We start from the raw sequence: 21663 nt of genomic DNA on the forward strand, positions 1-21663 counted from the left end.
TAGCCCCGGGTTGTGTTCTACACATGCTGCCGGTGGGCCGTGAGGCAGGAAGCGGCCGGCTCAATCTCCGTGCCATCTTCTGATTGATGTCTCTGTAGGACCTGCCCTTCAACAATCACAAATCCCAATCTCTCTGTGACCACCTGTCTATCTGTGTAGAACATCTTCTCCCGTTCATCTGTCGTTTTCTTCCTTTGTGCCTAAACGTCTCTCTATCTCTTCCTTTTATATCTCCACCTTGATTTGGCCCCGTGGTTCTCTGATGGCGTTTTCAGTTTCTCTCAGGAAGGTGAAGGAGCAGCGTTTGTTGTGCTGAAAAGTGGGGGGGTTTGTTTATGAGACACTGGCAGACTGCACACCTTCCAAGGCCCAGACAGCTACTGCCAGGGGGAGGGGGGGGTGAAGCAACTTTAGATGAAAAGGAAATCAATTTTTTTTTAAAGTACCCTTATTTACCAAAGAAAGTGGGCTACTTGCTCTCTCAACTTAGCAAATGAGCTGTGAAGGGGTTTCTTTTAAACATTAGAATTGAACTCAAGTAAAACAGTCAATGCTGTGAGGAACAGCTGGACATAAGAGGGCCAACACACAGTGAATGGAACGGATTTGTAAGTTTGGATGGGGGAAGCACTTTCGAACAATTCTGTCCATGGATCGCATGCTGAAGCAAGACGACCTTCAAGGACATTTCCCTCATTTACACAGCAATTAAGCACTACCCTGTTGGTAAATTGAAAAAGAGACAAAAATCCTCTGTGGATTTAATAACAAACTCATTACCAGGGCCCAACAGGGCGGAACTGCCTTTTAATTAGAGCAACACCTGATTAACGCCCAATTAACAGAGCCAGAGCCACTTAATTCTCCCCCACTTTGGCAGGTCGAGAGCGCAAACATAAGCAGTCCAGCATCCGAGTGCTTCCGCTCCTCGAGGGAATGTGTGAGAGAAAAGTAAATAACAGGCTGCTGTCTAGTGGTCCAAATGCTGAACAAGTGCTTGTGAGGTAAGTGTTTCAAAAAGGAGACAGATATAGGACTGGCCAGCAAAAAGACTGCTTCACTACAAATCTCCAGTCTTGGCGGGCTGGACTGGTGGAGGACAACTCTCCAAGCAGTGATCCATCATGATCGGTCATGACATGCAAGTTTTTAGGTCCTCCCGTTTGCAGAAGACACTCTTTCTGCCTTTGTGGCGGACCCACTGTTATGAATGTAAACTTTTGAAACCTTAATTTAGCTATGGAAATGTCTGGGAAGGACATGATCAGCATAGTCAGATTGGGATGAGCACGGAGCTAAAGCAATGTCCAAACATGATCCAGTTTAAAAAAAGGTTCAAAGCAATGATTTTCAAAAGGTACAGGGATGAGGGTGAGAAGTAAGAAGGAAATTATAAATAAATAATAATAATAATAATAATAATAATAATAATAATAATAATAATAATAATAATAATAATAATAATAATAATAATGTATGTATATGTGTGTGTATATATATATATACATATATATATATATATATATATATATATATGTGTGTGTGTATATGTATGTGTATATGTATGTATATATATATATATACAGTATATATATATATATATATATATATATATATATATATATATATGGGTTGTATTGATATATATATATATATATATATATATGGGTTGTATTGATATATATGGATATATATACTGATTGTATAGATATGTATGTAGATATGGATATATTGATTGTATATAAATATAGATATATGCATTGTATAAATATATAAAATATAAAAAATCATAGTATATTAAGTTGTATGTATGTATAGATCGTAAATGTCAAATATAGTATCGCCAATTGTATAGATAGATTGTATAGAGATTATATGGATTACAAGAAGCGAATATAATAAATATTTTAATTTTTTTATACTATGGAAAAGGGGTAGGATTAAATAAGTGTATACTTCTTCCTGCTCCTTTTCAGGCATATCACATCAATACAGATAATTTGTTATCTTTTTTTTTCTTTTTGTGAAGTCATTTAAACATAAATTTTGTTTATTGTATTTTTATGCTTTTCATTTAGTTTTGTATTGTTTTTGATATGTCTGAAATAAAATATAAAATTAAATGAAAATTAAAAGCTTTGTTGAACATGCTACACAGCACATTCTAATATGTGCATAACTGCTGATTGGTAAAAAAATAAGGGATAATTGAAAAAAGGGTATGATCACATATATTTGTGCAATTTATTAGTCGTCTTCAGAAAACAGAACACCAAAACAATAGAGGAACACAGTGTGTTATTGTCACATACATTCAGACATTTAAAAGTAGCCTTTTTTTCTTGTGTTCAGATTGAGAACTATCAAAACATGTCACATGGTCAATTCAAGTTAGAGCTACACATTCATCAACAGCATTGCAGCACCTACTGAAATGTAACTGAAAGCCCTCCACAACTGTCCCGTACTGTTGGTCATTAGTGTGTTTTTATTTTATTTCATTTCAGTCCGTAATGAAAACAGACTGGAGAATGATCCACCACCAACAGCTCTTCAGGAAGCTGGAGCCTTCGGTCACACTGACTTTCCCACTGGATTTAGGTTCTTAATTCCTCCAGCCAACTCCAAACACAGTCAATCAATAGTCAGTCTGGTTGCACAGATCTGTTAAGCAGCAAGGAATCGCTTGTCTGTGTGTTTTAGTGTGTAACTTACACATTCACTTTAATTTTTCTCCGTTGCAACCTTATTTCTGCCACTCTCCACCCCCTCGCTCAAGGTGATGACATAAATCTCTTTGGAGCTATGCTGCTTTTGCTGTCACCAGCGTAATAACCATCGCTGAAAGAGCGTTGAGCGGGTTTAAGTTGTGAGGAAATTCGCCACCATTCCACAGCCTTTTCCAAGTCCGGTAGGATGTCCGGCACGACAACTTGTTCAGCTAGAAAGACTATCGGCTCCACGACCAACAGCAGGACCCATCCTAAAGCCCCCAGCCAATAGGAGGAGCCGAGGCTGGAGAAGTCTCCACGGATTTCCTCCCGGTGCTGATAAGTGAAGAAAGACCAGCTAAGGAGGAAGAAGAAACCTGTAGAAAGAAGAGAAAAACAAGTCAAATCAAGCAGCATTGCGCAGAAAAGGAAAATAGTTTATTTATTATAATGGACTGCAATTACAAGTAAATTTACAACAAGTCTCTTCCTGCTTCCCTCAAGGTTTTGTTTAAAAGATTCTGGAGGTGTGAGTATGACATGAACAAACCAAAAGGCTATTTGGAAGTTGATTGGAAATGGGACGTTTTTTTTTAAAAGTGTTGTGGACCAGGCAAATAAGTGCTAGTCATATTGTGAGCAGTGGCAGCATAGTTGGGCTATACCTGTAGATGCCATGGTGAGCAGCAGTAGTGTGGTGGGGTAGAGCGCCTGTCCTGCCATGACCAGAGAGCGAGTGTTGGAGTAGGAGCGCACCGTCTGAGATGTCCAGCAGAGGGCAAACACCAGACACAGAGCACCAGTGCTGACAGCCATCAGGAAGGCAAGCACTCCAAATACCCTCTCTGCTTCCAGAGCTAGGGGGGAAACAAAACAGCAAACAATCCAAAATCAGACAGGTCAACTAGACTGATTGACTGTTTAACTCTAGATGGCTGCAGTTACTTTTATTATGTATTATTTGTAGGCACCATGATGAAGTGATAGAGGTAATATGACACACTTATGCCATACAAATCACACCTGCCTACAACTGAAACCACCAAGAGTGAAATCAAGAGTTCACGTCCTTTTTAGGGAAATGTTTAGTATTGTAAGCCATCCTAAAGCTACAGTAGGCATATACATTCTGGGGGAAAAAAATAAAATATAAAGTTACACTGACTGATTTTGGTAATATTTGGTTTCCGTTGGTTTTAAACACCGGCCCTGGAACTGTTCCAAAGCAGTTTAACTGACATTGTTACAGCCACTTTTATGTCAGTTAACTTATCTGTGACCAATCAAATATTGACAAGAATCTGTAATCTACTTCCCAAATGCCCTTGCTGCAGCAGTATGTGTAGGTAGGTAGGTACGCATATTATGGCATAGCACCAGCTTTACTTTACTATGTTACTGTACCTATTTATTTTCCAAGACATTTGTAGTAACTGTTGTTATTTCTGGTATTTCTATATATTTTTAATTAATAACCACTGTCTTTTTTGTCTTTAGCCAACAGCTTTCCTCTTTTTTGGAAGTGTATTTGCTGGCTGCATACCTGTTCTGCACCTACAGTGAGGGCTTGAAGACTTACGCAACATTAGATTAATTCTGAATTTGTTTGCATGTTAAAACAGGAGACATGTTAACGAGATCTGATCACAATCGCCTTCAGCTACATATAGGAGCTTCAGCAGATACCAGGAATGCACTCCTCTGGTTAAGCAGCAAGCTCAAACTTGTTTACTACTGCTGGAAAACTGCTTTGTAACCTAATGTCTTTTCTAATGTTCCTACTGATTCTAGGCCCCTCCAGAGATACAGAGGCGTAAAAGTCTCCCTGAGGCTGATCTCCCGCAAAGTTTACATGTCTTCACATGTACGTGTCTATGCCTAATTTAATCTGCCGCCTTGCCTCATACATTTTATTCAACATGTTACATTTCATGTCCGTCAAACCTAACCCAGGGTGACTGCTGTAGACCACATAAAAACAGAAAGAAATTGGAGTGTGCGGCGTGTTGCTCACCATTGAAGATAGTGCCATCTTTACGAACTGTGTGTTCACTTATAGTGTTATTCCACTCTGCCCAGAGTCCCTTCTTGTTCAGCCATAGGGGCGTCCAGACTGCGTAGCACACACACAGGCAACCTGCCAACCCAACACAGGACTGAGAGAACCTGAAGCGACTGATGGAGTCCCCTAGCTCTAGCAACATCATATTTGTACACCACTGAGAGAGAGAGAGAGAGAGAGAGAGAGAGAGACAAAATAGGCAGGAGGAAATAAATGTGCAATTAGGGTGTATTGAGGTTAACTAAAACTAACCTTGTTATTTAGTTTGTATAAATAGCTTTTAGTAGAATGTATAATTGTATATAAAGTACAGTCTTACCTCTGTTGTTGTTGAGAAAAGAGAAATGAAAAGGAACAACGCTGTTAAGCAAGTCTTTGTACAAGTAGAAGAGTTAACGACATGTTATTTCTGCTGCCCAAATACTACTGTACAAACACTTTGAACACCCTGACGCAACATACTGTAGGTTGTGCTGCTCATAACCACAGATCAAACCCTTCAGTGTTACTCCACCTCTGCTGCGATGGAAACTCCCCCAGCCCCCGGCTAAAATTTCCCCGTGAATTCTCAACTGTGGCCCACCAACTCAACACTGTAGAGAAAGTGAAAGGGGCAACAACACAGCAAGTCAGTATTTGAGGAAGCAGAAGTGTGTGTGTGCGTGTCTAACATTATGCAAAGAGGAATAAAGAATCACTGGACATTAAAGGAAAGTAAGAATGTCTGAAAACTCTTTTGACAAATGAGAGCTAGTCCAACAGCAATACACCATGCAGTGTGTGTATGTGTGTGTTTGTGTTTGTGTGTGTGTGTGGGGTGGGTGTCAGTGAGTCATTACGCATGAGAAAGCATTTAAGGAAATCCCACTCTCATTTTGTCACAGTGGGGCACAACATTTTGTGGTCGATGTGAATCTCAGATGTCGCCCCTCTTCGTCACAGAACTACCTCCACATTCGCTTTACTTTGTTCCGACGGAACGGCTCACAGCCCACCCATAAGGAAACGTGTTTCATACAAAATAAGAGAAAAGATATCTTATATATATATAACTTATGTAAATTCACTCTCTATGCAAAGAGAAGATATGTCAAGAGATTTATCCCTGGTCAATTCTGATGAACTCAAAATTAAATAGTATAGTCAAATAAAGAAATAATGACTTAATGTATTTATTCACAGATCATTAACTTCACAGAAAGTACAATATATTCTGATCAAATAAAGTGAATGTGATGAAATAGTAATGAGGTATAATTCAAACTAAGAAACTTCAAATGTTGAAGACCAGAATATGAATGAGTTTGGTTGATTTACATTTGGCACTCATTTATAATGTGAGCAAACAAACAATTCTCTTGAGTGTGTATTACAGAAAAAAGCAAGGCGGCATCTGTTAGCAGCTTAAAAGGAAGGCCTCAAGATGGAGATAGAGAAGTACTTTGTCCTGTTCATCCATTCTGCCCTTATCTGAATTACCTTTCTTTTTTCTTCTCTTTATCCTGCTCTCTAACTAATCTTTCTTCTTCGCTCAGAAATAGGCATTAGATTTGACCTTGTGTCAGGTGTTTTTGTCAAGCTATTCCACCACAAATGTCAGAGAGTCTGAAGGATGCCCAAGTACTGCCTCTTGAAATGTTGGCGGCTAGATCCGTGCCCCGTTTATCCCAAGCTTACTTTTTGGCTCTTTGCAGCAGGGCCTTGAATACATCAAGAATCTCTGGGTCCTCCCCAGCAGCCAACTCCGGAGTGTTTTTCTCCAGCCAATCAGATGAGCCGATCTGCTGCCTGAGAGTACCAATCAGAGAGTCCAAGCCCTCGGCTGGCTTCGACGCTTGGCAGTCCAGCAGCACAAACTCCTCAGTGACCAGCGAGGCCGTGTCAGGCACAGGGCTATCCTTCTCCTTCAACTGGTCCAACGACTTGCTCTGGGGCGATGATGTAGAATTGACAACGGCAGCATTGTCTGATTTTGCACTGTCCTCTTTCCCGGAATTGTTGCAGTCCTTACTGGCTTCTTTGATAGAGTGTGAATCAGGGCGTGTGTTTTTTTCCTCACCTTCTTTCAAAGTCTCCCTAATTCGCCTCAGGCCTGAAACCACACAAAACACCAATAGAACAAGTGAGAAAAACTTCCAATCAAGACGAATAATAACACAAACCATTAGCTGAATGTTGATCTAATCAATGATCTATTGCAAAACCTGAAAAATAGATAGATAGACTTTTTAACACAATGTAAGACAGAGTGAGCATCTGAACAACTGAGTGGGCATGAAAAGTAAAAGTAAAACAGAACAAAAGTATGTAGCCTATGTATGTACTAGGCTGTTACACTACAGACTGACCTAGCTGAAGGGTGTGCTGTGGGACCGCGAAGACAAAGCGGAACCAGCCGGGTGTGGAGCAGGAGAAGGCCTGACCGCAGCTCACCACCACCTTGTGTCTGAGGAAACGCCTCCACAGAGACAACTCCTCCTCCACTGAAGACTCTGTCAGGTACTGCCACAATGGAGAGACACAAGTCACATGTCAAACTTGTGTGTAAGACACACACAACATTTTCAAAGTAATTAAGGAACATGGAGATATTTGGAGTATTATGAAGTATGAATTGATATATCGGCCCCGACATCTTGGTGTGTGACTTTGATCTTGGTACCTTTCGGAGATCAGCCCAGACATACAGCGCAGCAGGCCAGTTCAGGTAGGGAATGCCCATACTCTGCAGCTCTCCTGTCAGGTACTTGTGCGCAGCTTTTAGTCTGCATCTGTTCTCAGGCAAAAACTCCTCGCTGATCCACTCTGAAACATGACAGTGTGAAGTGACAATAAGGGAAGTGTAAATTAAATGTTACAAGTCTTTGTGAGGCATGATGTCAAAGCAGAAGCACGTATGCTGTTCTCCTGTCACATCAGAGGAAGTCCAAAAAGGGGATGATATCTCTCTAGAAACAGGGAAACCGCTAGGAAGCATTTGTTTGCTTGCATCCATAACCATTTGCATCATAAATTTAAACTCACCCAAACAAGCTGCTTCCTGTGTACGAAGACAACGGAATGTGTTGCTGGATTCTTACATAAAGGGGGTTGATGTGAGGATTATTGGACAATACATGTATAATAAAAAAAATGTAATATCATGGAAATGTTCATTCATAAAGTGAAACTTTTAAATATATTAGATAAATTACACAAAGTGAAATATGTCAGTTATTAGTTATTATTTTCATTTTGATGATTACAGCTAACAGCTCATGGAATAAAGAAAATCCTGTATCTCAAACTATATGAATATAACCATCTGGAAAGTATGTTTATGCTAATGTGTGACAGTTTCACTTTTTGAATGAAATTACAGAAATGAAAATAACTTTATTGATATTACATTTTTTTAGATACATCTGTCTGTTTGCAAAAGCACATGTGAAGGTTGGATCCATACCTCTGTCCTGAAGCAGTTGTGCTACTTGGTGCTGAGTGGTTCCAGGGATACCGTGGAAAGAGCCCAGCTGGGCCACAGCATCCACCAGATCGCTGTTCTCAGTATACAGAGTGCCTATTCTCATCCCTGCCATTCCAAAGTCCTGGAAATGACAAGACGGAGGATATTTAAAAGGACTCTGAAAGCAAACACCCACTGAAGAAAAGCTGAGATTTTACTGTACTGTCAGCTGGGATATAAAAAGTCTCAGCACAGTATATACCTTGCTTAGTCCCCACATTACATGCGTCCTCTGAGGGTCAGGCAAGCTGAAATAAGAGCACATCATTAGCAGTTAAGACGCTGTCTTCAGCCTCAATTGTTTTGATTAAGGGCCTAATAGAGTAATCATGCAGAGGTGAGCTTCATGCCGTACCTGTCTAGGCTGAGGACACTGTGAAAGGGGACAGATTCATCAAAGACCGTCAACATGTACAATTCATCTATGATGGCGTGGAGCTCATTTCTAAAGCAGGGAGAGAAAGATTATATAGATATATACAATACAGAATTAATAAAACTTGGTCTAATATTGTTAATGATCGTATATGCCAAAGAATATGCAACATGAATGCTAAAAGGGTTCCTTCAAGGTCCCACGTCACAGCATAGGCACTGTGGTTTATGGTAACAACACATCAGTGCCTGCAAGGGGTGTGTGCAGGGAATTACTCTGGCAAGATCATTTAGAAAACAATAGATGAAGCAGAAGACTCCTTGGCACACGGCTGCACTTGACAATATGCTGATGGTTAAGAGAGGTGATAAAAGTCCATCATGAGCGTTTGATATTCCACACACGGGACAGAGCTCTGCGCCGTAAAATAAAAGAGTTCATAGTACAGGGAACTGTGTGAGGTGCATTGGTAATGTGTTTAAAAGGAGCCGTAAAACTGACTGTAGGCCGTAGGACACAAAAGAGATAATAAAGGGGAAAAAAAATACCTTTTTGCAAACTCCAAGAAGGCAATCATTTCCTTTAGGGTGTAGATATCAGCCAGAGGGTTGTGGGGGTTCACCAGTATAACAGCTCGGATTATCAACCCCTAAAAGAGGTGGACAATTTCTGAGTAAATACTGTATATTCACAGTCTTTAAAGATAAAGCTGAAAAACACTGAGAAGAATAAAGCATTTTTATCACAAGCATCTTGGTAGCATATTTTACTCAGGGCAAGTGCCTAACACAAAAATGCATTCATGAATTACCTCTTGCTTAGCCCTTTTCAGGCCTTCTTCTAGTTTCCCTACAGTGAGTTGAAACGGTCGGCTTTCTTTGCCATTGGCCTTTAAATAGAAAATAGTCAAATGGAAGAGGAAAGAATGCATCAACCAATTGGACAGCTGACGATACATCTAAATGCTTGAGATCACATAGTGCACTTAAAAGTGGATGCAATGTCCATAAAACCTAAGTCCTGATATTGAATGCATATAATCAGTAAGGCACATTAAAGAAGTACATACTGAATACACATTTTAAACACAAGCAAAAAGTAAGTGCCGCAAGTAAATCAGGCTGTGTGTTCCTACCTCACAGTCAAGAGGAACATGGAAGAGTTTTACGTCGCTATACAAATGTACGTCCTCAGTGATAACACCGTAGAAAGGAGTGGGAATGAGAATGGCATCTACAACATGAAAAAACACAATGACAACATGGTACAGAAATAGAAATACATACATCATACCCCACCATAAATGTTTAAATGTATAAATGACAGAGCTTTAATGACTACCATTTAAACTCATTGTTTAGGTTCAAATATACAACATTGCTTAAAATTAAGCATTTCCTACAGTGGCACTTAAGAGTTGGCAATGTACTGTATGTAGTTGCCTGTGACTAGTTTTGAAAAAGTGTTCAGTTTAAATTATTACGCTACAACCTCATTCAGTGTTATACTTTTACGATGAGTATTTTGAATACAAAGCAGCCTCACTACATTTTCTGTTGCTATTGTACACAAGTTAGTATTCACAGTACTATAGATGTGGATGATCTGAGTGCCAGTGCATTCGGAACCTACCTTTAGGGTCACAAATTGCTGCAGCAATACATGAGAAGAGGGAACAACAGCCATTCATCACCACAACCTTAAGTGAACACACACACACACACACACACACACACACACACACACACACACACACACACACACACACACACACACACACACACACACACACACACACACACACACACACACACACACACACACACACACACACACACACACACACACACACACACACACACACACACACACACAGTGTTATCAAAGACGATTGAGACAAGACGAGGCCTGATAAATGTGCACAAATTCATCCACTCACTAAAAGAGCCATTCTTTAACTCTGCAAATTAAGTTACCTTTACAAACACAAATTCAATTGCAGCATTTGGTGTCTTTAGAGTCATTACAGCGTAAATCAAAAGAATTAACTGAATCCCCTGTCTTCATTTTTGAAAATGATTGGCTATAATCTAGGATGCCTTCTGCAGCAGTATGAAACATAAAACAGGCTTATTTGTGAGTAATAACATAATTTGGTGGACATCTGTATCAGTCAGGGGAGAAGGAAAGCCTTTCAACACACATCACATGAATTAACTTGACTAGATACACAGGAACAAAACAAAGAAAAAAATAATGTTTTATAGTGTAAATGTATATGAATTATTACCCTACATTTTGTACAGCGTGTTGAATGTGTAAAATATCACTGTTATTGTATTCATTTTCATTTAAAAAAGAGGAGAAAAAGGGAAATAACACCAAAAATGTTCCCACTAAATCTACAGTGCATGAGTAATTGCTGATCAAATGCTTTCCTCAAACATTTGAGCAGATTAAAGTACAATCTGTTCTCTTTGTCTTCATGTACAATATTCATCATAATATTATTAGGGCTGCCAGAATTAACGCGTTAATGCAGGGTGATTCATTTCTGGAATTAATGCATTCTTTTTTTTAACGCAATTAATGCATGCGAACACCCGCTCTGCACTACATTCATTCTAAAGTTGTGGCTGACCTAAGATCAGCAGCTGCGCGTTTTCAGAGGTGTGTGTGATTAATAAGTGACATCAAAATAACGTCGGCTTTCTGGCACAAATTAACGCCCAGAACGTGGGGTAATTTACTACACACAACACGGACTGCAATCAAGTTGTATTCAGGAATGCAAAACCCGACCAGAAACGATTGATTTTAATGTCATTCCCACATGGGATCTAAACACATGTATCCATTGATTCTGGTGTAGAACACCAAATGTATGCCATTTTATAGCCTGTATTTGCTCAAAGACATAGAAAAGAGAAAGCCAAATTGAATTTTGGTGTGGTAGGCCTCTGTTTTACATTGATTTAAATTTATTTACCATCATTTGAATTTTCCATGAATAAAAAAACTAATTTTAAATGTATATACAGTATCCACCTTCTGTCTTTTATCTTTCCGTTCCTAAAACAATCTACGGAGAAAAAAGTAAAAATTTTCGGGCATATTTCGAATGGAAGAATTAATTGTGATAAATCGACATATATTCAAATGACTGTAGCAGTTATTTTACGAAGCAATGATTTTCACCTACCTTGTGAGCTTTTAATGGATTTGGAGAACGGCAGTAGTGAGTGAGGAACTTTGCAATCTCCTCTCTCAGGCTGAAAGGGAGCGAGATGGAAAGTTTGGAAGAGAGTAAGAGAGTACTGTATTTACTTTGAAAGGTCTTGTCAAAATGTAACTTTACATCTCACATCAACTGAAAATAAAAAGGTGTACTTCAATTTCTTACAATGTGCGTCCCCTCCAGTCTGAATACTCCAACAAAGATGGTTCACTATGTAGCATGTCAGGCTTGGTCAACTGCAGCAGAACAGAAGTTTAAATTAAGTAGTGAAAAACTTTTTAAAATTGTTACGTGGCAAAGCACAAATTGTAGTCCATTGCCACAACATTACATTATTATCACCAGGATCTGATTGTACTGTTAATCTTACCCGTTTATGAAGAAGATCATAGCATAGTTTGTTCTCACTGGTACCTAGGTTGATCGTACCCTGGGAGTGAGAAAAAGAGCAGGACCTTACAAATACTTATTTTCGTGTCAATTCTGGACAAATCAGAGTTTCACTGTGTGGTAAACACTCACATTGGGGTTATTTGTATTGTGGTGTTTGTCCATTGCAAATTGGGCAAAGCCCTCCTGGAGAAGGCCCCGATGCTGCCGCATGCTGTTACCACGGTTGGACAGGTACACGCTGGGGCCAGGACTTTCTGCATCTGTCTGCGTTTCCGAAACATTTTGCTGAGGCATTTTGCAGGCCTTGCCAGATGTAGGCAGTGTTGACTTTGCTGTCTCCTGGGTGGAAAGAGCCTCTGCTGTGGGAGCTTCTGAAGGCGGCTGAGACATAGATGCCGTGACAGAGGAGGCGGCTGCGGTTATCAGATGAGCTAGGGGTGAGAGGGAGGGGTCAGTGGGTGTTGTCACAGTGGTGGGAGCAGCACCCTGTCTGACAGCAGCCAGAGCGCCCGTCAGCATGCTGAACAGACGGAGCTCATGCTGGCGCTCTCGTTCAGCCCTCCTCTCCTCCTGCTGTTCCCTGCGCTCCTCAGCCTGCAGCTCTCTCTCCAGCCGAGCCTCCTCCAATGAGAGCAGGCGCTCCTCCGCTGACTGCTGCCACTTCAGGAAGCTGGCCAGGGCTTTATCCAGGCAGACCTGATGGCCACATCTAGCCCCGCAATGGCCCCATGATGCTTTGCCACCCCGCCGACGCTTCCTCCGGCTGGCAGAGGTGGAGGGATGAGGAGAAGAACCCCCCTTGCTGGGATGCTCAGATGCGTCCTGGGGCACAGGACTGACAGTGTGGGTGGCAGCTGTGGCAGTGCCAGCAAAGTCACTAAAACCTGGGGATTTGAAAAACAAATAACTTTTCATCTAACGATCAGTTTCTAACCATGTGTTAATGTTAAAGGTGGAGTCAGCTTTTCTGGAGAAAGCTTGTGGTCAAAATCACTTTGTCAAAACCAGTGAATATCTCTTTAGATCCGAACACCTGTACTGTGTGTTTGCTGGAGAAAAAAACGTGATAATACAGAGCGTAGGCTCTGTAAAAGCCTATGTTGCTAGCTATGGTGGGTCCTCCCATGCCCTTTGTCTACAGTAGCCTACTAGCTAACAGAGCCTACAGGCTGTGTATTACCCCCATTTTTTATTTATTTTTGCCATGCCCAAAGTTCTGGCAGGTAGCAGATTGTGACAAGATATTAATGGTTTTGAGGTCTCATAACAATAGTGGTAGTATTTGGATGGACAACCTGAGGGTGACATTATTGGATTTGTTGAGCTCCCTCCTCGACCCAGTGTGTTCTCTGGCCCCGGTAGAGACCGCACATCAGTTTCCTGGTCATCTCCAGAATCATAGTACATCTCGGGGGGAGTAACCCCGGAGTTCAGCATGCTCTCGTCAACATCTTCACATTTAATATCCAGCAGCAGATCTCCAGATCTAGGAGGCTGTCCAAAGAGAAACCCACCTGAGGAAGTGGGACCAAAGGAGCCTGCCGGAACTCCTTGTGGGTATGTGTCAGGGCTCTGAAACAGCTGCTGAGCTATGACAGCTCCGCCCATGGAGGAGTAGGTGACAGCCGGTCGGTTAGCCAGCACCCTGTCCATCACATCATAGAACTTCCAAGACCTCGTTTTGTGGTTGTCCTTGATGCGGCGGTACTCCAGCTTCATCTTTTTGATCTTCTCCCTGCACTGGTCACCGGTGCGGTAAATGCCCTTCTCGCGCAAGATGTGGGCTATGCGGTCAAACACACGCTGGTTGCGCAACGAACTCTCCAATTCAATCTGGACCGACTCATCGGACCACAGCTGGAGCAGCTCCACTATCTCCGGGTCGGTCCAGTTGCTGCCTCGCTCATGCCTCCTGCTGCGATAGTCCATCATTCAAGTGATAGGATTTGTATCTGCAACACAGGACGAGCAGATATATGAAGACAAATTAGCAGCCTCTAAAGTAAAGTCATAACAGCTTTAGCCGAGCCGAGCAGGCCTATTATAGAGTCGTCATACTCATCTGTTCTCTCGCTGTTAACCAGAATTGCAGCTCTTTGGAAACCGACTGTTGTTGTCGAGCTGTCATTCAGATGTGACATCCGCGCAGGCCGACTCATGTCACGTCTGGTTAACCCGTGTTACTTGCTGCTTTGTGCTAGCGTTGCTAAAACATTATATTCATTCTTAAAAGAGCAAATTTGTCCTAACTTAGTGAATCAGGGAACCGACTCTCACAATAATATCTACATCCGGGTTGACGGCACATGCGTGCTGTCCTTATTCCGGGATAACTTTGGTCCGTGCTAACGGGGAAGGCTGTTGAAAGCGGGCTGGATTTTGTCAGACTATAACGAAGGAGACCCAACCTCGCGAGTCAGAGTTACACTGAGAGCTTTGTGTTATGTCCCCCTCTACCGTACGGCGTGTTTTTCTGTCCATGGCTGTAAGTTCAACAGATATCCACAAGATGGAGGTCAAACACAGCTGTACAAATCAGCTATCTGTTGAGGAGGGAATGTGTAGTTTTTACACAGGCGTGACCCGTTCTTTTTTATAAGGACATACGACAAGCCACAACGGTTGAAAAACACGTTAACAGCCGTAATTTCAACGCCAGACGTTGTTTTCCAATCAAAGAAAGCTTCTCATTGTAAACATTTTAAATTTCCACTGCTTTACATCACACATAGGCTAATTCATTATATCAAGTAGGCCTATATCAAATTAATACATTTTACCTGCTAATGAATGTGATTCGTCGACGTCAAATAACGAGATTTCAGGTGTAGTCCTGCTTCAGTTTACGTTAAAACGTTATTACGTTATTATACTATCTATGGTTAAAACAATGACCCGCCCCTTTCAACGACCGCGGTGTTACGAATCAAACACACGCGACAGTCCAGCCGACTCTCAATGTGACGTATTTCCTGGATAAAGGGGTGCTTACGGTAGTTAGTTTGTTGTCATCTCTAACCAGTAGTGAACCGTTATATTGTATCGGCACGCTGCCCCTTCCTAATTTCGCCCCTTTTTCTATCCGCGTGTTTACTTTCCTCGCGTGAATTAACGCCAGAAAACAAAGCAAGCCATGTGAAATAACCGAAAGCCGTTAAAAGAAAGCGTTGAAGAAATATCCGGGATAGCGACGGTTGAAGTTAATTGGCAAAATATTAATCATGGTGATGGCAAGTTGTTGGCGGCAAGTTAAAAGCAACACGGGATAGATTAATTAAGCGCGTTTGGAAGATGTGTGTGTGTGGATAGCATTTACTATTCCATCTCCAGGAGCCGTCGGGTTTGATGTAAAGTTGCAAGTCGAGCCAGCAAGGAGAAAGGGAAGTCTCCGCCCTGAGGGAGAGGACGAGGGGGATAATAACGAGGCGTGACGTCTATAGGTTCTCAATTTTTTGTTATGTTTTGTTCCTTGTCAAAGCCACGAGTTGGATGTGCTCAAAAAAGCAGGGAGGGGAGCCGTGGCGAAGGGGGTGGGGACAATGGGAGTATTTGCGGAGAGCATGACGGCGTTTTCAGCATAAAGTCTCTCTGCCAGCGCTGCCGACAGCTCTCACCACCAGTCCTCCCAGTCAGCAGGTAAATCCTTCCTCCTGTCAGTTTTTTTCTAACCCAGCAGTAGGCTAATAGGTGGGACCCCTTTTTGTGTGATGGAGGCATGATTTGACCACCTTTGTCCACAGCGCGCCCTCTCTGAAGTTTATCAATGGTAAGATAACGGTATGTTTTTCGTGACCGTTGTGTTTTCCGCTGCATGTCCCATTTGACTCTGTAAAAATCATATTTGTGTTCTGCTGTCCTCTCTCCCCCTCTGTCTCTCTCCGGGCGCCCACACTCCTGTGTTGTTCTCACTTATTCACCCTGAAGCCCTTAATGAGCTAAACTCCTCATCAAGTGCCTTTATCTGTGTAAAGGGGGGAAATTGCTGCAATAAATTCTGGTTAGTTCTTCTTTTTCTGGAAAAAGCAGAACATTTTGGCAGGTAGGCTTTAGCTATGCAAACTCCATCAGATGCATGTGCCTATTTGGATAAAAGCAAAGTGTGATCACCTTGAACCTACAAGCTCTTTAGGGATCTAACGTATCATGTGTTGTCCTCTGGTTACTGTTGTTGTGTTATGCCCCCAGTTCAACTCCCACTGGGATCTCAGCAGGGGGGAATTCAAGGTCACCACTTGGCTATTGAGACAAACAGCACAGCTCCAAGCTTCCTGCTGAGTTGGATTACATTACCTCAGAGTCAGCACATCAGAGATTATCCCACAAAACAAATATGTTGTGCCCGTCTTTGTTAGGTCCTCATGGCAGAGATCAAAGCTGCTAAAAAGGGCTGCTCCGGCGCTATGATTATCTTGCCGGAGGAAGTCGGGCTGAGCGGTTCGCGAACACACCTTGCTCTGTTAGACAACACCTTTTTTTTACAGCTCCGTATATTAGTCACCGGCACCGGGGTTTAACAATACTGGTAAAATCTACAGTTGTCAGTTCACAGTTTTTTTTAATATAAGGGAGCATAAAACAGGAATGCAGCAGAGGAGAAAGAAGTGGGAAGACAAACTTGTCAACGATATACCTCATCTATAAACTAGGGCAACAGAGTGTTGTGGATGAGAGGAAGTTTGACACAGAGAACCATGCCAAGAGTCAGATGGCTGTTAAAAATTGGATTGGAGCTATCTGGGGGACATTACTCACAGAATTGATTCCTTCTCCTGGACACATTGCCTCTGCCCCCCCGGACAACATTTTATCAGTCTTTTCCATCTCCGTAGCTCGTAGACAGTGGGAGCAAAGATGGATCGGGCTTTAGTGGTACTCTGTCATGGCACGCTCCCGCCCACTTCACAATGTGCCCCACATAATCACCGTATACAGCTCACTTCAAGCTGTGTACCACTGTCCTCCTCACTATGCCCTGCGCAACGCCTCTGGTTTTCTAATCGCACTCTTAACTTGGAGCAAATTTTCCTCTCCGGAGAGGACGCTTGGCTGTCTGTCAGTGGTACAGTACTTCACAAATGGTGCAGCTCTCTCTCCTGTGCCATGCTTTTCTATAAGAGGTCAGCCCCAGAGCACATGGTGGGTGTTGATTTGGTTCGTGGCCTCGTGGGCAGCATGTTATAGAGCTGGAGTGCTGGCTGCATAAGGTCTGTCACAGTTTTGTGTGCTTGTCATTCGCAAATTGATGCATCCATCAAGAAGAGACATATCTGGTTTTCTATCACATTATGTTTATTGGTGTGTAGTTATACTCCTTATGTAGAGAAGATTAAATGAATGCGTATGCTGTTAGTCTGATGCATCAGATTTGCAATATTGGACATGTTCATGTAACCGTAGGCTTTTGCTGTTGTTTGGCTGAGCAGTTTCTCTGGTGCAGCTAGGGCCCGGGACAAGTGTTTTTTCAGGGCGTACACATTTTCCAGATGGTTAGGAAGATCAAACTGGGAACATCAGTCTGGGCTGTGACACCTACCGTCCCATGAACCCTTAACCCATTCCCTTGTGCTTATCGACGTGTTCTATTTGTCTGTGGCGTTATCATGTTGCTTATTATGCTAAGGTGGTTTTTGTACTAATCACACACTTCGCACCTATAAGGAGCGGAGTGTGAGAGTAGCATTTTTTTTAACCTGTCTTTCCCTGATGTTCTCTTTATCCTTCCTACTTTAAGGGGGCGCAGCGCACGCTAGACGACTCTTCAGTGTACCCCTCCTGTCTCCCATGTTTAGTTATTGTCACTCTATGTCTCTTGGTGGGGTATAACTGTAAACAGATTATCGTTGTTTTGGTACAATGACAAAATAAACCATCTTGAATCTTGAATCTTGAATCTCTGGTCTCAAGGCCAATTCTCTTTTACTCACAACTCTACTGCCAGTAGGAGGTAGATCTGGAGCTGGGCTTTATCAAATCAAACATTATATTGTGTTTGATTCAGTGCCATGCTATTCTTAATGAGGTGGCCTTGTCCGTGTGTAGCTGTTTGTATTTTAATCAGCAGTGGGAGTGATGGTCCAAGCAGATAGATTCATTCATTATTAATCATTTCACTCCACTACAACTGACTGATACAGGATTTATTTTTAATAGCTAATACCAATATGGACATTTGGGAAGTTATGATTACTGGCTGGCTGAAATGTTGGCAAGTATCCCTCAAATATGGTTTTTTAAATGTTGTGGCACAGATGTTTACTGAGGCCAAATATTTTACAGTTGAACAGTCACAACAGTAAGCTTTATTGTTTAAAATGGCAAAACAGTAAATATACAATATGAAATTACGATGTGCATTTATTTATGACATAAGAATAAATAACTAAATGACAACACAAATACAGCTGCCGTAAAATACATTTATTCAAAGATTATAACAAATATAAGGGTTGCTTTATACTTGCAGCGTATAAAAAAAATGTTTGTACTGAAATTTGCAAATTAATTTTGAACACCTGCCAAAATATTCCAGAGCATGCCATAGTAACCCAGCCCGTATGATCAGCAAAGGGCAACATATTGATACCGTAATTTCCATATTGATATTACTGTATGTGTATTGTGCAATCAGCTTTCAGCAATCTTGCTCATAACACTGATCTTAAAAGCTAGTGTTGGTCACAGCTGCAACTCTATAGACTATACAGTAGTGTGTGTGGAGTCTTTTTGCCCTGGGGCTTAATGAGGATATCAAGACAATAATGCACTGTGTTGACGCAGTGCTGATCCATCTCGGCCCTCTTCTCAGTAGACTTAAATAGTGAGGGGGCGTCGATTCATTCTGTGTTTTAGTTTGTACATCACAGTCTTGTTCTGTTGGCCACACTGAGCAGCCCCACACTGCAACTGTTGCAGGGTGAAGTGCTCTCCTCAAGGGCACCTCAGCTTGTGTTGCTAAGGCACAGGAGAGGAGAGGATTGCTCTATCACAGCTTAGAAATTCTAAGCAAAGTGTTTTGATGGGAACAACCTGTGAATGCTGCTGCCACTTTTCCGTTCCATAAGTTTAGAAAGTGTGTTTTTTTTAAAAACAGGAACCTTTGATCAAAAGTTCTTCTCACCGTCCTTTTCCCCATGACGGGAACTCAACTCGAGTTGAAGGTCTGTCAATAGCTTGAAACGGAAGGTGCGGAATTATGATTCAAAATTGTCATGTTACTTAATAAGCATACCACAGTTCGCTTCCACTGCATTTTCACTGCTCACTTACCCAAGTGTGGTACAATACTCTCATCATCTCCAGAGAGGTGACGCGACTGTTTTTCTATTTTCGCTGTATAGTTTAGAATCTAAACTCTTGAGTGCTCCAGTGGTTTGAAGGTTGAAGCTTCCTCTCAGCTTAGGCCTTTGATGTATATTGTAAGAGTAAGCAGCCTCTCTTGTTAACTCCTATGAAGGCTGTGTATTAAAAAGAAAGGTGTTTTGGGGGGCGTTGCATTATTATGGGGCTCGTTATTTTCCGCATGAGGAGGACACACTCTCTTTCCTCCCCATCTATTTCTCCCCGGCTCAGCCCTCTCTCAGTGACAGCTGACAGACCCCCTGCTCTTGTTTTTGTGACTCCAGCATACCATCTAATGAGCTCAGAGGAATTTGCTCCACAGTAAGAGTGACAGCCACTGGTCATGTTTCCACCACCTCTCCCTGCTGCGTTCAAATCACACCCACTCCCCAAATGTATCTCTGAAGCCACAGATGTTTTCAGTTAGCTTTCTCCTCTTTGAATAGTTTGGATACTCACAACTCCCCAGAAAGCTGGCGTTAATTGATAGGGTGGATGAAGGGCGAGGGCATCCTTTGTGTTCGAAAACTTTCCCTGTTTTGAATAATGGATTTTTGGGAAAAGCATCGGCTAACCTGCCAACCAATTACATTGTTACATTGTTAATTGATCCCTGTCAAGAGGCGTTCTTTTGGTTGGAGTTAGAAGGTTTAATTGTCCAAGTTCTAAATGGGGCCAGTTCTTTGACAGTAACTAAATTCACTGTGGAAAATCATCATGTATCTTTTTTTTCTGTAAGAAGTTTAGCATAATCCAAGCAATTGTGAAAAAAACCTTAGCCCTGTGTCCCAAGAGTATTGGGGTGTTATTGGGACTATTTTACGTCACTTTTTCATTTTACAGTTTAACTAATATTATATTTTAATTCAAGGAAATCTGCTGTTTAAAAGACAGCTTTTCAAATCAATATAGAAAATACTTTTTCAGCTGTTTAAATAAGTGTATTGTCAGGAGGGGAAGAGACTTTTTTCAACACGTTAACCTATATAATTTTTTTTTCTTTCACATTAAATGCCTATACATAGTGTAAACACATGCCACTCAGCCCCAGTAAGTGGAACAGTCTGCTCCACAGCAAGTCTGCTTTACCTTGCAAAATTATAAAATTGCAGAATTATTTTTCAAAAATCCATTTACATGAATGAAAGTCTAACGCCCCATAGCAGCCGCTAAAGCCCGCACTGTTCATTTCACTCCACAAGTTGAAACAGTTTGACAGAATTAACACCACACTGCTGATTTTGCAGTTTTCAGAGCCTAAAGGAAGTGGGTTAGGGTTAATTAGTCCTTAGGGTGGCTGTACAAGAAAGAACACATTGTTATTACATTAAAAAAAGAAGCCTAAAACTGCTGAGCAAAGATAATGACAATCTGCCTACTACATCACCAGATATCTTGTGAGCACAAATTAAAATATAATGAGAAGAAGAATATCTGAGGTGAAATAAATGGTTCATATACAGGACCGATGGTGGCACTGGATGATATACACCATTAGAGCTGCAACGATTAATCGATTATTAATCGATTGTTAATCTGACATTCTGACATTCTGACATTTTACGGACCAAAACACTAATCGATTAATAATTGATTAATCGAGAAAATAATCGACAGATTAATCGATTATCAAAATAATCGTTAGTTGCAGCCCTATACACCATTGGGGGTTTTGCCATCCATCCTCAAATATTCTAGCCTTGAAATCCAGACCAGCCTCTGGCAAATTTAAATGAGTTCAGCTTACTGGTCTGGGCACGAACCAATGGAGCTCATTAACTATGTCTGAAAATTCAGAGCTACCAATCAAATCGTACTATCTGATATGGGCGGCCGTAACCGGATGATGACAGTGCTGTGCATGCGCCATCAAAGTGGTGATAGTAAACAACAAAGATGGATGCAGATACGTTTTTTTAAACAGCTTTGTCCTCGATACACTTAACGATTTAGAAAAAGGCACTCAAATCCTTCATTATCAAGAACAATGAATTTGCTGTATTGCCGACTGCATTGCTATCCAATTGCATGCAGTGGTAT

The 21663-nt window shown here is 41.5% G+C and overlaps 3 protein-coding genes across 5 annotated transcripts in view; 1 reads left to right on the top strand and 2 right to left on the bottom strand.

The window, feature by feature from the left end:
- Window positions 1–2236: 2236 nt before the first annotated feature.
- On the bottom strand, window positions 2237–5226 carry LOC307251329 (uncharacterized protein). The gene is made up of 4 exons (XM_080028669.1): window positions 5093–5226; window positions 4726–4930; window positions 3377–3568; window positions 2237–3088 (listed from the first exon to the last, which is right to left on the bottom strand). The coding sequence occupies exons 2-4, from the start codon at window positions 4916–4918 to the stop codon at window positions 2775–2777; spliced, it is 699 nt and encodes a 232-aa protein (XP_079884795.1). The 5' UTR covers window positions 4919–4930; window positions 5093–5226; the 3' UTR covers window positions 2237–2774.
- Window positions 5227–5956: 730 nt separating this feature from the next.
- accs (1-aminocyclopropane-1-carboxylate synthase homolog (Arabidopsis)(non-functional)) lies at window positions 5957–14658 on the bottom strand. 2 transcript variants are annotated; one of them, XM_080027458.1, is made up of 16 exons: window positions 14344–14658; window positions 13581–14237; window positions 12415–13169; window positions 12263–12322; window positions 12058–12128; window positions 11857–11926; window positions 10287–10353; window positions 9790–9887; window positions 9466–9543; window positions 9203–9303; window positions 8634–8723; window positions 8481–8526; window positions 8219–8360; window positions 7436–7578; window positions 7122–7275; window positions 5957–6865 (listed from the first exon to the last, which is right to left on the bottom strand). In XM_080027458.1, the coding sequence occupies exons 2-16, from the start codon at window positions 14215–14217 to the stop codon at window positions 6447–6449; spliced, it is 2931 nt and encodes a 976-aa protein (XP_079883584.1). In that variant the 5' UTR covers window positions 14218–14237; window positions 14344–14658; the 3' UTR covers window positions 5957–6446. The 2 variants fall into 2 exon arrangements, with proteins under 2 accessions (XP_079883584.1, XP_079883583.1); XM_080027457.1 differs by having other exon boundaries at window positions 13581–14658.
- A 1169-nt stretch (window positions 14659–15827) lies between these two features.
- The window catches only part of furinb (furin (paired basic amino acid cleaving enzyme) b), an 82051-nt gene continuing 76215 nt past the window's right edge, over window positions 15828–21663 (top strand). The window contains exon 1 of one of the 2 annotated variants that reach the window (XM_080027513.1): window positions 15828–15921. The gene's annotated coding sequence lies outside the window, so the exon portion shown is untranslated. The other variant, XM_080027514.1, reaches the window with a different exon arrangement.

The sequence above is a fragment of the Ammodytes marinus genome, assembly GCF_949987685.1.
Source record: "Ammodytes marinus genome assembly, chromosome: 5".
In the NCBI taxonomy this organism is placed as follows: domain Eukaryota; kingdom Metazoa; phylum Chordata; class Actinopteri; order Uranoscopiformes; family Ammodytidae; genus Ammodytes; species Ammodytes marinus.

Coding starts and splice junctions, on each gene's coding strand:
- LOC307251329 (XM_080028669.1), bottom strand. CDS start 4,918: ATGATGTTGCTAGAGCTAGGGGACTCCATCAGTCGCTTCAGGTTCTCT. Junction 3,569..4,725: donor AGATGGCACTATCTTCAATG/GTGAGCAACACG, acceptor TTTCCCCCCTAG/CTCTGGAAGCAGAGAGGGTA. Junction 3,089..3,376: donor GCTCACCATGGCATCTACAG/GTATAGCCCAAC, acceptor TTCTTTCTACAG/GTTTCTTCTTCCTCCTTAGC.
- accs (XM_080027458.1), bottom strand. CDS start 14,217: ATGATGGACTATCGCAGCAGGAGGCATGAGCGAGGCAGCAACTGGACC. Junction 9,304..9,465: donor TGAAAAGGGCTAAGCAAGAG/GTAATTCATGAA, acceptor CACCTCTTTTAG/GGGTTGATAATCCGAGCTGT. Junction 7,276..7,435: donor TCTGGGCTGATCTCCGAAAG/GTACCAAGATCA, acceptor CCATTGTGGCAG/TACCTGACAGAGTCTTCAGT.